Raw genomic sequence first — 14,744 nt, forward strand, 5'->3', positions numbered from 1 at the left:
ATGCTGCAGGTCCTGCAAGAACTATAAAGCCTATCTGCATAACCTCCGAGCAGCAGAATTCAGCCCTGTAACACAGGGCTTCAAGTTAACCATTTTTCTCTTGAAAGGGCTTTGGAAATACTAAGATATTCTTGTACACAAAACACTTCTCAGTAAAGTATTGCTATCTCTCTTACAGATGAGGAATTGAGACAGGCTTTTTCAATACAATTCTTCATAGAATCATAGAATCATTAGGGCTGCAAAAGGCCTCTGAGATCATCTAGTCCAACCATCTATCCATCATCACTAAGCTATGTCCCTCGGTACCACAACAACTTGCTTCTTGAAAAGCCCCAGGGACAATGACTCCACCTCCCTGAGCAGTCTGTCACAACACCTCATCACTCTTTCTGAGAATAATTTTTTCCTACTATCTAATCTGAACCTCCCCTGGCTCAACTTGAAGCAATTACCTCTCATCCTATCACTCTTACCTGGGAGAAGAGGCCGACCCCCACCTTCCTACAACCTCCTTTCAGGCAGTCGTGGAAAGCGATCAGGTCTCCTGAGAGATCTGAGGGACCACTTTGAAAACCTGACTCACAGGAATAGCCAACACAACTTCTTTTCCTAACAGTTGCTCCCATTCTCTCTGTCCTACTAGCTTCTCTTTCACTATTTTCATCATTTCCTAGTTTATGTGGGAAGTTGTCATGTCCATGCTCTTGCCATGTTTGCAAGGTACCTTCACAACGGAACCCTGGTTGTGGACAAGCACATTTGATGACATCTATGTTTAAATATATCAATACATACATGACAAATGATGGCAATTATACAGCATCTCCACACATTGGTTTAACATCAGATCCAGCCAACATGTGTAACAGCCCAGTCACATGATTCACCTGTTCACAGAAGGAGATGGATGCACACTACCATGTATAAATTAACTGTCTGGATTTCCCATGACTACCTGTATTTCTTTAATGTTTGCAAAATGTCTTAAGTATATTGGCATTGCATCAATAAGCACAGTGATAACACTTAATGCCTCAGGAAAAAACCTGTAGACAAATAGGGAGATTATTTTTTTCCATCATTTAATTGAACATAACTTTATTTACTTCTAAATGAAATCTCAAAAACAGTGAAGTTCTCTCAGACTGCCACTTCAGACAGTAGCAATGTCCTCAAGAAAGATGGATGTTAATCTAGTTAGGACAAAACAAGATAATTACAGATTTTTTTTTCTTAGAGTAATATGAAGACTATTTTGCACATATTCAAACAGGCATTAGGGAGAAATTATTAAGCAATTAATCAAGGTAAATAAAATTTTTCTGAAGATGCCTACAACAGTCACACACTATTTATACATGACAAGACTATGCTAGCTTAAAAATATAAGGTTTACAGCCTAAGACTACATTATTTTACACCAAAGAACCTATCAAACTCTGAGCACCTCATGAAAAATGAAGAATGAAGTAAACAGTTTGGCGGATGCTATCGCTGAGCCCCCTGTCACCAGACAAGCAAGGAAAACAGCTTCATGTATTTTGCCATTGGAAGGTACAACACAAAAACCAAGCTTCCAGACTCCATTTTTCATTACAAAATATTACTACTCTTGATAGGAAAATAATGGCCTTGTATACCTATCATTATAAGTGATTATTATTATTTTTAATCTATTTTATCTTTTTTTTTTAAATCATCATCAATTTTTATCTTTTTTTAAGCACCTGATGGTAAATAGGATAGACAAGAATACTGTCATTGGATTCATGTCTAGCACTGTATCAGAAGTCAGCCTTGTAACTGCACAGAAATAAAAACAGAAATAAAATATGTGAAGAGGGCATGCAAGTAAAATTCTCCAATTATATCTTATCTTCAGACCATAACTACGTGTAACTGCAGACTTCCCAGGAATTTCATAGTCATTTATGCAACACAGACATACTGAAATGGCTTCAAATTGAGTTTTGGCAGGAGCAACAGCAAATCCCTGCCTGGCTCTTTGCCACGTCACTGTACCTAGCAGTGTGCTGTTGTTATCTCTCCAGTGTAACTCATGCATTTATTTCCCACTCTGTAGCGATCAAAGCTTTTCCATCTAACACAGAATAATGTAATTGCCAATTTCAAAGCTTTTTAGGAAGTCGCTTTGTAGATTTAAAATCATTAGCAACAGCCTTAGTACTCATCTAGTGACTTATATCTTCTAAGTGTTACACAAACTTCAATTAATTATGGGTTTGACTGAGCTTTTAAGGTTTCAGCTGTGTAGGGAGCATGTAATAGGCCCCACCTCAGCTGAAAGCCTTGGAGATACTGGGCTTTTTGGAAGGCTGAGTGACTCACTGGGGAAATAAGCCTGTTTTCTCTGTGCCATCCACAGCAGCTGAACTGCCATGGAAAGGAGAACATGCTGTATTTTCTTCCAGGACATTGCAGCTGTTGCTCACTCTGTTGCCATACCTGCCTGAGGCAAAAATCTCCTGGCATTTCAGCAGGGTGCTGTGAATGCATGCATTTCCTACACAGATTGAGGGCACAGTCACACAGTTTTCTCTTCTGGGAGTGGTACACAGCACTTTTGTCTCTAACTGGTTCACTATCCACAACAGGAAAAACATAGAAATTGGTCCAAGCTGAAAGATGCACAGACTTCATGGATCAGAGATGCCCAGGAGGCCTAGATAAGCATCAGACCAATCCACTCAAGAGACAGAACGGCATTCTTCAGCAGGTTTCAAAACTCCAGGAGACAATAGATATCTTCTTGTTGTTTTGTTTTTTTCATAGGGTAGTAGTTAGATAAAAGACAGAAATAACCAAACTGACAGGAACTGGCACCCCGCATCTCACTCATTTCACTGTGAGACATAACCCAGCATGGTCCAGCTGCTGACCTAAGGCTTCAATCCAACCTACAACACATTTTCTGACTTGGCTGCTAGCCCCTGTGCCAGACAGAGCAGCTCTTCCATCGTACCGACTGCCCCTGCAGCCAAACACCTCCATCCCAGCACAGAGACACAGCCACAGACTGATGGCAATGTGTGGGAATGTGGGGTAGAGGGGGACACGCACAGCAGGAGACCAGGGACACACGCAGGAGCTGCTGCTTTCTGAGAAGGGCTGTGGTAGCAGTGAGGAGAGTGAAAATTTAGTCTAGTGCCTGGAAATGCTGCAAGGAGCACCCAGCTTACCCATTACACTTCATCGTTACGTTTTCTCTTTCACATTTGTTATTGTTCCCATCTTCAGCCTGAGTGGAGATCAGCACTGCAGCCATCTCAGCAGCACTGCTGTCCACAGCTGTGGTTCAAACTCTTACACAGGAATGGCTCAGGACTGCTATTTCCCATTTCTTCTGCAAATACTGCACTATTAGGTGATTATGAAAACTGTCAACATATTCTGGCTATTTAAAGAGTTGTAAGATCAATTTGGAATTCCAGGATACATTTTGTCAAGTCTAGCCATATAAAGCTTGGACATGATGACAACATTTCAAGGCCCCATCCAATCAGGGCTGTTCCATGAATCTATAAAGAAAACATTTTAGTACTTCCCAGCCAGGCTTGCATGTCATACAATCATAGAATGGTTTGGGTTGGAAGGGACCTCAAGCATCATCAAGTTCCAACCCCCCTGCTGCAGGCAGGGCCTGCAACCTCCGTATCTAATACTAGGCTAGTCCGAGCACTGGCTATGCTGACTGCTATAAATCCCAGTTCAGGTGCCTAAAACCCTCTTGCCTGCCCTTTATGTGATAAGCAGGATGCCTACCCAGCATTCTCTCAGCTACTCTCAGTGGGTCAGATTTTCTGCTGCCTTCAAGTGAACAGCAGATCTCATAGGAATGGGGTTTTGTACGTTTAGAAATAGTCTTGCATATTCACTTAATTCTTCAACTAATGAATAAAAAACTTCAATCATTAGCTTTCCTTGAAAACACGGATTACAGATTTCAAATGCACAGTGTTGATCATACTAGAAAAAGCTATTTAACCAGTATCACCTTATTTACTGATAACAGGACTGTTTTCTGATAGCTCCATATACATTTTTTTCTATTTCAGTCAACGGCATGCAAGCTGAAACTATCCACTGCGCATCACTGCCTCGTTATCTTCACCTGATTGAGCCTGAACCTGTCTTCTTTCACTCAGAAGGGCAATAAGGGCATTTTTAATTTGTGTTAAAATGCACTTGCAATCTGTTTTCATATGATGAAAACATTTTTCCCCATTGCAAACATATAGTCACAACAGCTAATCAAATAGAACATTTAGGATAATCACATATTCCTAATGAACAGTACATATCCATTCCTTCTGTCATCTCTCCCTCCTTGAGTACGGATATTCAGCCAAATCTTTGGCAGATTGTGTGTCACAGCCTTATCACCTCTCAAAAATGTTAGGACTTCCCATCCAGCCCGTGAAGATTTCTACCATGTGCAAACATCTCTGCAATACACATTCCACAGTCAATGGCATAAATCAGGGAAGACTCAAAAACATTCAGACCTAACAGTGTCTTTTACCAATGGTTTAAAAGAACAGTTTCAAGCATGGGGTATTTTTAAACATCCCTGAATGAATTCCATAGAATATAATACTGAATTCACCTCTGCTTAAACATATTTGCAGAGAAAAATGTTTTTTCCTCTCATCGAGAGATACCTTGAACCTCTGACTGAGCAATTAGACAACAGTGTGGAAAATCAAACCTACAGAGAAATAAAACTAAGAACTTGTTTTTCCTTTTTTCGTTAGTTCTAATAAATGTTATATTGATTTATTATTTTTTTTCTCTTCAATGCTCAATAAGTAAGCAAAAAAAACAAAAAAAAAAAACAAAACAAAAAAAAACCCAACAACAAAAAAATCCAATCTTTTCTCCATCTCAAAGACAGAATGAGAAAAAGTAGAAGATGATACAAAACACATGACCAAAAAAATGAGCAGAAATTGTGTCAATAAGTAGGAAATACACATTATGAAGGGGATGGGAAGAACAGCCAGGAGGACCATTACATTAGCAATCTAAAACGTAACCACATTTGTATTTTGTAAAATGTGTGGAAAGGAGAAAGCCCTTTGGGCTGCCATTTTATTAGACAGTGAATTAAAGAGAAATTGGCAGATGAGCCTGAGAATATGCTCAGCATTCATATGGTGTCAAATGTGACAAAGAAATAAAATGATTCAAAATTGAGAACAATCTTGTTGCTGGAAACCAGGAGGAGAATCATGAAAATAGAGTATTTTAATTGTTTTAAATTCTCTGTTTGTATCGCTACTCTGCTATCCCAAAACTGTACAGAATACCTGAATTTTCCAGTGTAGCCTTTATTTAGCCTTCTCATGCTGTAGTTCAGTACAGCTTTTTCAGCGTATGATTTTCATTCTGAACCTCCCAATGGAAGCCCATATCCTTCCAGTCTACAATGACAGTTTCCACTTTTCTGGGGCCTTCCATTCACACTGTTTTGCACTACACTGATTGATTTGGAAACAAACAAACAAAACAACAAAAAACCAACAGTTCACTTTTGAGACAGAGATCTGGAATTAGCAAAAGAATAGTAAGACATAAAAACAAGCCAATGACTTGTGCCAATACACTACGAATGTTCATGGTAAAATGCCACTTCTCCTATGGTTCCTTTCCCTTCTTTCTGCAGATGCCCAAGCCAGCCTGGGTTTTCTGGATGGCTGTGCAGAACAGGAAGATACGGGCAACTGAAGAATTTCCTTTCCCCTGAATTCTCCATGGACTGATAGTGTCCAAAAAGTGAGAACAAGGCCAGTTCTCTCAGATATTCTGATAATCAGTATTTTAATCAATCCCCTACCTCCTGAAGTCATACAATAAGAGATTTTGCAAACCCTTCTTACTTTGTGGTTGTACAAATACTTAAAATTGCAAACTGTTAACAAGCCCCAGTACACACTAATACAAGCCAAATTGTATATCTTAAAGTCTCTTGATTTTATACTAAACATTCTTTTTCTTTCTTTCTTTTTTTTTTCCTGGATAGACTGATGATGTTTTAATTCTGAGCGCCATTTGAAATGCAGAGTAGCAGTGGAGATGCTGTGAGTCCTCGGTGCCATCACCCAGCTTACAGATGTGTCTGCTCAGAGTGAGGGAGGTTTTTTGCTGCTGCTCCTGCATGGGCAGCTGGCTGGCATGGCCAGGGGCGCTCTGCTCACTTCTCTCCCTAGCACAGCTGAAACCATAAGATGGTGCTCACTGACAGTGACTCTGAAGTCACCAGTGTAAGTCTGTTCTGCTCCAGGAGCTGCAGGGTCTTGCAGAAATACACAGAGCTCTATTCTTAAAAAATATATATATGTTGATTTTTGGATCTATTTTTTGCAGTGGAAAGACTTTCCAAATATCATTGCTTTAATGGGTAGGAGCCGCCTTCGGATTTCAGCTTATATTTGCACTGTGCCAGTTTGTTTCCACTTGTTTCTGTGTCAGCAACATCCTGTAACTCAGATAGTTCATCTGTATCTTTTGCTCCCTGATGCTCATCCAGGATTTATTCATGCACAGTTCCGCTGAAATGAGCCAGAAGTCATTCTGCTGTAATCTGTATACCTACAGTGATACAAATCTAAGGAGTGTGGAAAAAAAGAGAACTTCATTCCGCAGGATTTTTCCGCAACAAGCTATCATTGCAAGATAAACTACAGCCTGAAAATGAGAGAGGATTGCAAAGGGAAAGATAGGCATAGACCATACAGCACTGTTCCAACCTCAGTGCAGATGATGGGTTGTGTGCTGATGGCACCATACACCATGAAATGTCCCACACATTGAACAGCACACTCCAGCGGGCTGCAGGGGGAATTCCACAGCCTGTCAGATTTGTTAATTATCACACCTACACACATCTATCAGAGTAAGAACTGCAAAAGGAAATTACAGAAACAAATAGTATACACTTGGAATAAAATGTGCTTTTCCAAATGGCTCCGAAAAGATAAAATTGGTCAGCTTGGGGATGGAGCTAGAAGACAAATTTTGTGGAGTAACATCAGGTCACTTGTACAAAGCCAGCTGTTACTCTGATCATTAGCTGTTTAGTCAAAGGAAGCAGCTGTTTTGGGGAACTTCTGTTGAAATCATGGAGTTTAGCATGCAAAGCCAGGATAGATTCACATCTTTAAAAAAAAAAAAAAAAAGCCACAAATGTTCATAGCTTAATTTCTCCTCAAAATACTGGGTTTGGCTTTCAGAAAGCTTTTGGTGTCTCCTAAAGAAGACCCTGAGGAGCACTACAAATTTTTATTTCCCAAGGTGCTGATAGCTTTGAGCAATATCGGTATAGTTCAGTATTATTGGAAGAATTCTGATATAAACCAGTCTAGATCTCAATGAAGTCTCTAAATACATCCATTTAAATTAGGAAAAAGTTGAATTTGGCATGGGTGGCTTCTAAAACAACAACAACAAAAAGCAGAAAACATTCCCCGATCGAAGAACACGTCATGACTTCCTAGGAAATTTTCTTATGGTGTTTACAGAAGCACATCCCTTTTTTTCTTAAGATACCTTTGATTTCATTTAACTTTTACATTTATCTTGCTGACAGCACTTAAAAAAGCAAACTTGTAATGTTTTTTTAATGCAGTGAAAATGCTCAGATATATCTTTGAATGCTACGTGCTTTATATTTCAGTCATCAGGTAATCCAGTATGGAGCACAAATATTTTGGCAATGAAGGTTAGAATTCAGAGCTAGGATGCAAACAGGTGTACCACCCTTGAAAACTCTTACTGAAATCTTTCACTAGTCAGGTGAGCAGTCCCAGTAACCTCGTAAAATTACTTCTCTCAGCTACAACACTCATATACCTCTGTTCTTGTTCTTGCTCTTGAAAAGTAGAAGTCCTTCAGAACACCTGAGGAATTGCATTTGTTACAGGGTTTTCCTTCCCATTATAAATATATATACATATTTTTAGACAGAAATGATTATTTAGGTGAGATGCTAGGAGGAAATCCTTTACTGAGAGGGCACTGAAGTGCTGGCACAGCTGCCCATAGAAGCTGTGGATGCCCCCTCTCTGGAGGTGCTCAAAGCCAGGCTGGAGGGGCCCTGGGCAGCCTGAGCTGGTGGTTGGCAGCCTTGCCCATGGCAATGTGTTGGGATTGTATGGTCTTTAAAGTCCCTTCCAACCTGAGCCATTCATGATTTTATAACAATACACGGAATGGCAATAGAATGAAAACAGCTGACAAGCACTTTTGGAAGTGTGCTTGTGTATGTAAAACATACCTTTAAAAAAATAACAATCAATACTTTGCATTTTATAGCATTGACAGAATGCTATAAAAATGTGGAGAAGTAAATATTGTTTGCCATATGCCAGGTAGCCAAGCCATATCTAGCTCACCTTTTAGCCTCCGAATCTAAAGCTGCAACGTAAGCTATGGATTGAGGAAACCTGACTTAGGCAAAAGCTCAGATGAAGTGGGATGAATCACCCTGCTGTTAGGCTCCTGATGGAGGTTCCAGAGCCTTCAAGTTTAGGCTCCTACACTGCCTTTAGGTGAGCTGGGCAGCTGAGTGCAATAACAAGGAACTGGCTTGCCTTAGGACAGCTGATGTAAATTGCTGAGTACTTGGAAACATATCTGAGGTCTTCACTGAGAACAAGAACACTTAAGTCCAAGCACGGTGCAGAAGAAGAAGGCAAAAGGAGCTGAGACATGAGAAGCATGTCTCAGCTAGAACAATTCGTAATGCTTTAAAGTCTGCTTTTCAACCAGTCACCTGTCTATACATGTGTATATATATATATATATATATATATATCCCTATTTCATTTCTAAAATCTCCACTGAATCACTCATTTCCACCTGAGACTCAAGACTGAACTGACCAACATCAGTAATTTGTATTCAGCAAGCAACCTGGACTATACCTTCCTACAAAAGTGCATCACTGCCAGCAGTTCCTCAAGAATGTACTGGAGCCAAGTCTCACAGTTCCAACCACTCCGAAAAATTTCCCATCTTTCATTTAACACGTTTTGTTTATTTAATACTGTAAGTTCTTTGCTTCCTGTTGATTTATCTTTCTAATGCAGAAGCCTTGACATGTATTCAAAAAAGGTAACTTTTGTCTTTATGGGAAAAGAAGCTTATTGAATAGCCAAAGGATGTCTCATACAGGAAAGCCACATAAATGGTGCACGAAGCTGTAAGAATCGTGCTGTTAAATGGGAGACGGGGGCTCCGGAACTGCTGCAGACTTCCTGGCCCTAAGGGGAATACTGAGAAGGTCTCCCAGTTTGAAGAGGAATTGAAATTGTCAGGGAAAGAACAGAATCTGTTCACCCTTAAATTCCTAATTAGAGAACTCATAGTGGGAAATGACCACTTAAATGATGAGCAAAAGGAAACTGCCTTCCTTCGGAAGCGGCAAGCTCCTGTGTTCACAAACTGCCACTGTGATTTGTAATCCGGATTATAAGTAGAATAATTTCCAATTGGGGCGGTAATTTTATCTGTATTATTTAGGTTCTCTCTAGAAATTCATATAAAACAGCTTTATATATTATTATGCTTTATATATTATTCATATACAGCTATATTTTCTATATGCTCCATAGTGTGAGTGACGCTGACGTGAATTCTTTAAATGTCACTCATTTGTGCTCCACTTCTCATACTTGCCAGTATTTGAACCTCAAAACAAATCCATTCAGTATATTCAGATTTTTACATATATCAATCTCAGTGGTAAAAAAAAGGAAAAAAAAGTAAATGCTTAAACAGTCTTAAAATTCCCATTTTGTTTTAGCCCTTATGTTTTACATATGGCGAAACTGAATTTCTCTGTAAGAGCTATGTATGTCCATGGGAAAGTGTCATCTTAAAATATGCTAAAACATTAAAAGTAATGTTCTGTAGAATTACTCCACTATAACTGAGTTTGAATTATGCCAAATACCTGGCCAACAAAAGTACTGTCTAGTTAGAGCTATTAAGAAGGCTCTGATCCCATATTCCTTTGACAGTTTAAGGGATTACTGAGCCTAAGTGTGCTTTCATGAGAATGAACAGAAAGTGTGACTGGATTTAGAAATCTAAGTTAATACTCTGCTTCAGATTCTCATTATTATTAGTTGGGGCCATCCAAAAAGAGCAGACAAGTTGTTTTTCTTGTTGGTAGTGAGATACACGCCATCTGGTAGCTTGGAAATCTATTCCTGATGTCAGTTCTCTAATAAAAGAATATCCAGAGAAACATTACTGCTTCTGCATGAATAAAGCCATGGTACTGGAATGCCAGAAACAAACCAAAAGAGGGAAATTTTTCTCCAGAGACTGAAAAAATAAGGCGAAACACAACTAATCAAACAAGTCACAGTTTAATTAGCTGCCTTTTGAAAAGCAAAATGCTGGCTGAGGTCAGACAGAGATAGGAATAAGGTGTAAATGAGCTTATTTTGGAGAGACTTTTTGCTCTATTCAGTAAAATTACCCATATATTTTCCCAGTGAGGTCAGGGAATATTTTTTAGGTCTTGCCTAAATATTTACATCTTTTTGATTCAAATTTAGCCACAATTACAATGTAATTTGTTAAAACATGTTCCTTTTTCCATTGACATTTTCTTGCCTACACAAATTCATAAATAGTCAGCTTATTGAAGAGACACGAAATATTTCTCCTTCAGCACAATGAGACAAAAGCTGCAAAAAGGGCATACCCCATTGACTTTAAGAAGGTTATATGGAACACATCAGTAAGCGAGGGCACAATTCCAAAGGCTATATTCAGCCTGAAAAATATGCTGAATAGGTGTAATTACAGATTCATGTATTTCTCATTTAAAATGAAAATGTAAAAAAGAAGTGAATTGTCCACGGAGCTGTTTTTCTTTAATTTTAGGCACAGAGGGAACTTCACAGGAAAGCTCCTTTCTAAGTACTTAGTGCAGACCACGAACAATCAGGCAGATTTCTCACGTGCCCTTACTTGTGGCTGAATAGCATCTTATTCCACAAGTAGTTCCATTGAACTTGGCTGAATGGCACTTACCGAGAATACCCGGATAATACCCTGCCCCATACATAATTACATCAGTTCTTGGCTCTGGCAGCGCTGTGGAGGAAGGTGCTATTCATATCTCAGTGGGGTTATTAGAATCTTAGAACCAAGCCCCCAAGCATTTCTTCAGTAACAGAGAAAGAACTGTCACTGCCTTGTCATTCCCAAAGGAGCGTTTTGCCTCAGCGTGCTCTAAAGGGGTTCTTCAGTGCAGTTGATGTGACCTTTTTGTCTTTCCTAAACTGATGTGAGACTGAGGTTTCCTTGCTGAAACTCCCAGAGGCGGTAGCAAAACTCCCAAACAGATTCACTGGAAAGAACCCCCTGTGCAGCTCTACATGACCGGCTGAAAACTGAACAGCATTTTTTGGAACTGCAAGCCAGTTGAGGCTGGGATCTATACTGATGTGCTGTTGAGCTCCAGCACAGCCTCCAGGAAGCCAGGAGGCAGCCACACTCCTCAGCATTCCTAGTCCCATTCCCAGCACCTTGGTTCTGGTGTGCGGACCAGAGAAACCCAATGGTGAGAGCCAGCCTGTCTGACTCAGCTCTCCTCCCTCATCAAACCTAAGGAGCCACACAACAGTAATATGCAAACACCTATTTTATTTTTTAATGAGAAAACAGAAGGAAGCAATGTCAACATTCTAATAAATAAAATTCTAATAAATAGCCCTGGCACAGCTGCCCAGAGAAGCTGCGGATGCCCCATCCCTGGAGGTGTTCAGGGCCAGGTTGGATGGGGCCCTTGGGCAGCCTGAGCTGAGGGATGGCAGCCTTGCCCATGGCAGGGGGGTGGAACTGGCTGATCTTTAAGGTTGCTTCCAACCCAAGCCATTCTGTGATTCTAAAATGTTTAATTCAGTGAACTAACACAATCATATGTTTAGTTAAGGAGAGATACTCAAGGAAGAACTTGTTCAAATGAAATCTCTCTATCAACCTGTATCGAGTGCTCCCACCAAAGAGCACAGCTTGCCAGCTTTCCCAGTAAGCAGCCACTGAGATCAGAACACCCTACACATCCGGGGTGTCACCTTCAGGCCAGATTTGAAAACCATAGTAGAGAGGGGAGAAAACTAGCACCTGCATCTGTATCACATCTCCTGTGTGAGGAAGGAACAGTGCTTTACCATGCTGACGGACCTTTCCAGCCCATGAATAAATAAATAACATCCACGAGTGCAAAAAGTATTTGAATACTGTGCTGCACAAAACCAACTTATCTCTAAAAACACATGAGATTAAATCAACACAGAAGTTTCATCAGAAGGTTGCTTCTGTATCCTGCACTGCTTACCACCTGGGTGTGAAAATAAGTCTCCAAAAGGCAATCCTGTTGCATTACACTGTGATCACAGCATGGCATGCTGCTCCGCACTCACACGTGTTCAAATCCCTCTCCACACATACAGCTGTCCTCAGAACAGTTCTGAGAGTACATCTATCTGATTTTAAGAGGCTTCACGCGTGAGGAAGATGGCATGAAAACTTCTCGGATGTTTTCATGTAAGGCATTTGTTGCCCAACCAGTCTGAGAGAAGTCTTTTAGACCAAGTACTCTTAGAAATAAGTAAGTTTAAAAGTGACATTAAAATGTTACCAATGTAAGGATCGTGCACTGTAATAATGGCCAGCTACATTCATTGTATTTACAGTTGCATTTTTCCACTGGGCTTTTAGATAGGGGGTGAAAACACTTTCATAAAGCAGTTCCTGCCAACGAGCAGAGCTCGGTACAGAGCTGCTGTCACTGTCACCTCACCCCGATCTTTGTTACAGAGCCTCATGGTTTCAGAAGCAGCACCACCTATTGGGTGGAAATGTAGGTTAGTGGCTGCTCCACCACGACAGCCCTATTGTAGAGGCGGTCACGGTTAGAACGGGCTGACGCTCCCAAGTTGCTCATACTTGAATGCAAGCAAACGACGCGTACTTCTAGCGATCTACTTGACAGAACCTTATAAAGTCCAAAAGAACGCTCGGTACAATAGAAACCCCGCCACTCAGGCTCCTAATATTTATATGGTGAAGTATTAACAGTGCTTCCAGCAGCGCCAACCGCCTCGCGCTGCTGTAGTAGCAGTGAGTAACAGCGCACTATCGCCGTCAAGCACTCCAGTTGAACAGATATCAATGAGCTGAAAATTCATTTGGTTACATAAGGAGTCCGACTGAAATCTATATGAATCCATACTCTGTGTGGAATCCGTGTCCCACATGAACAGTTGAATATTTTGCTTTTCACGGCAGCAGCTACCTCTCGTTTTAGGGGAATCACTGACGTAGCCAGTTCTTGGAGAACAAGTCTTTCTCCGGGCGCGGGGGGCTGAATTTTCGCCCCCATCCCTGGATTCCTTTACAAACACTTCACGCAAGAGGCGAGAGCCCCATTTCCCAACACAGGGCCGCAGGGACGTCGTTCGGTACCGGTGCCGCCCGCGGGCTCCCGCCGCCCCCGGACCCCCGGGACCCGCGCGGCGTTGGGGCCGGGGCGCCGCGGAGGTGGCGGAAGGGCAGGGGACCGTCCCAGCCGCGGGTGACGGCGCGCTTCCTCGGGGTCGAGCGGCCGCTCTTCGCTCTCAGCCAAAGGGGGGAGGGAGAGGGGGAGAACGGCGCCGGAGCCGGGGGAGAAAAGTTGGTGGGAAAGGCAGAGCTCGGTCCGTGGGAACATCACTCACCCGCTCGGAGGATACAGACGAGCTGGATGCAGGCAACCCAGCGCCTTAGAATGAGCATGTCCAAATCGTCCCGTTCCTCCTCCCGTCCGCCGCTCCGTCCGTCTGCCTCAGCCGCCGCCCGCGCGGAGCTGCACCTCTCGTGGGGAACGGCTCCGCGCCGCGCCCCGCGGCCGCCCCCACGCCGCGGGCGGGCCCAGCCGGTGTCGGGTGCGGGGTGCGGAGCGTCGGGCGCTGGGTGCGGGATAATGCCTGCTGCCGGGGCCGCGCTCAGCGCATGGCGGGGCTGCGCCGGGGCCGCCTTCCGCGGAGCGGCCGCGAGTGCGTGCGGCGAGCGCGCGGCGGGGCCGGGTGCGTGTGCGCGCGGGTGCGGGAGCGCGATGTGTATGTCGGGGCGCGGGGGCGCGGGGGGGCGGGGACCGCGCGAGGGTGACGTGTGCGCGCGTGTGAGTGTGTGCGTGTGTGTTTGTGTGTATCTCTGCCTACGGGGGTGCGGGAGCGAGAGCCCGAGGGCAGCGGGGAGCTGTCCTCCTCCCCCCCTAGCAGCAGGGAGGGGGTGGGGGCCGGGCTCTGGGTTCCTCTGTGAGGCGGCCCTCCGGGATACCCCCGAGCGCACACGGCCACGCGAGGGAAAAGTTTATCGAGAGGGTTCGGGGTTATCAGAGGGCGGCGGGGTCAGAAGCCGGGCGGTGCGGGGCCAGGGAGCATCGCAGCCCGCTGCTGGGTGGGAATAACCGCTGGGCCCGGCGGGGTGGGTGCTGCCGGCGAGGAACTGGTGGAGATGCAGGCAGCGCCCGAGCCGGGCAGCGCCGCTCCGTGCTCCTGGGAACTGGAGGGGGAGCGGGGGAAGGGGCTGGAGCGGCGGAATATCATTATCCGCTCTAGAAGTGGGTCAGGGCGCAGGCACTGGCATCGCTGCTCAGGGAGGACAAAACGAGCGTAAAAATAAAAATAAAGGGAAAAAAAAAATATGCAACAACTCTC

At 43.2% G+C, this 14,744-nt stretch overlaps 1 protein-coding gene across 2 annotated transcripts in view; it reads right to left on the reverse strand.

Moving 5' to 3' along the window:
• The window catches only part of PTPRZ1 (protein tyrosine phosphatase receptor type Z1), a 131,412-nt gene extending 117,303 nt beyond the window's left edge, over window positions 1-14,109 (reverse strand). For both annotated transcript variants that reach the window (XM_090137021.1, XM_090137018.1), the window contains exon 1: window positions 13,764-14,109. In XM_090137021.1, the coding sequence (XP_089993147.1) occupies window positions 13,764-13,821 (58 nt within the window). In that variant the 5' untranslated portion in view covers window positions 13,822-14,109. The remainder of the gene's footprint in view (window positions 1-13,763) is intronic.
• Window positions 14,110-14,744: the final 635 nt, after the last annotated feature.

Source organism: Phasianus colchicus, chromosome 1 (assembly GCF_987193195.1).
Source record: "Phasianus colchicus chromosome 1, bPhaCol1.hap1.1, whole genome shotgun sequence".
NCBI lineage: Eukaryota > Metazoa > Chordata > Aves > Galliformes > Phasianidae > Phasianus > Phasianus colchicus.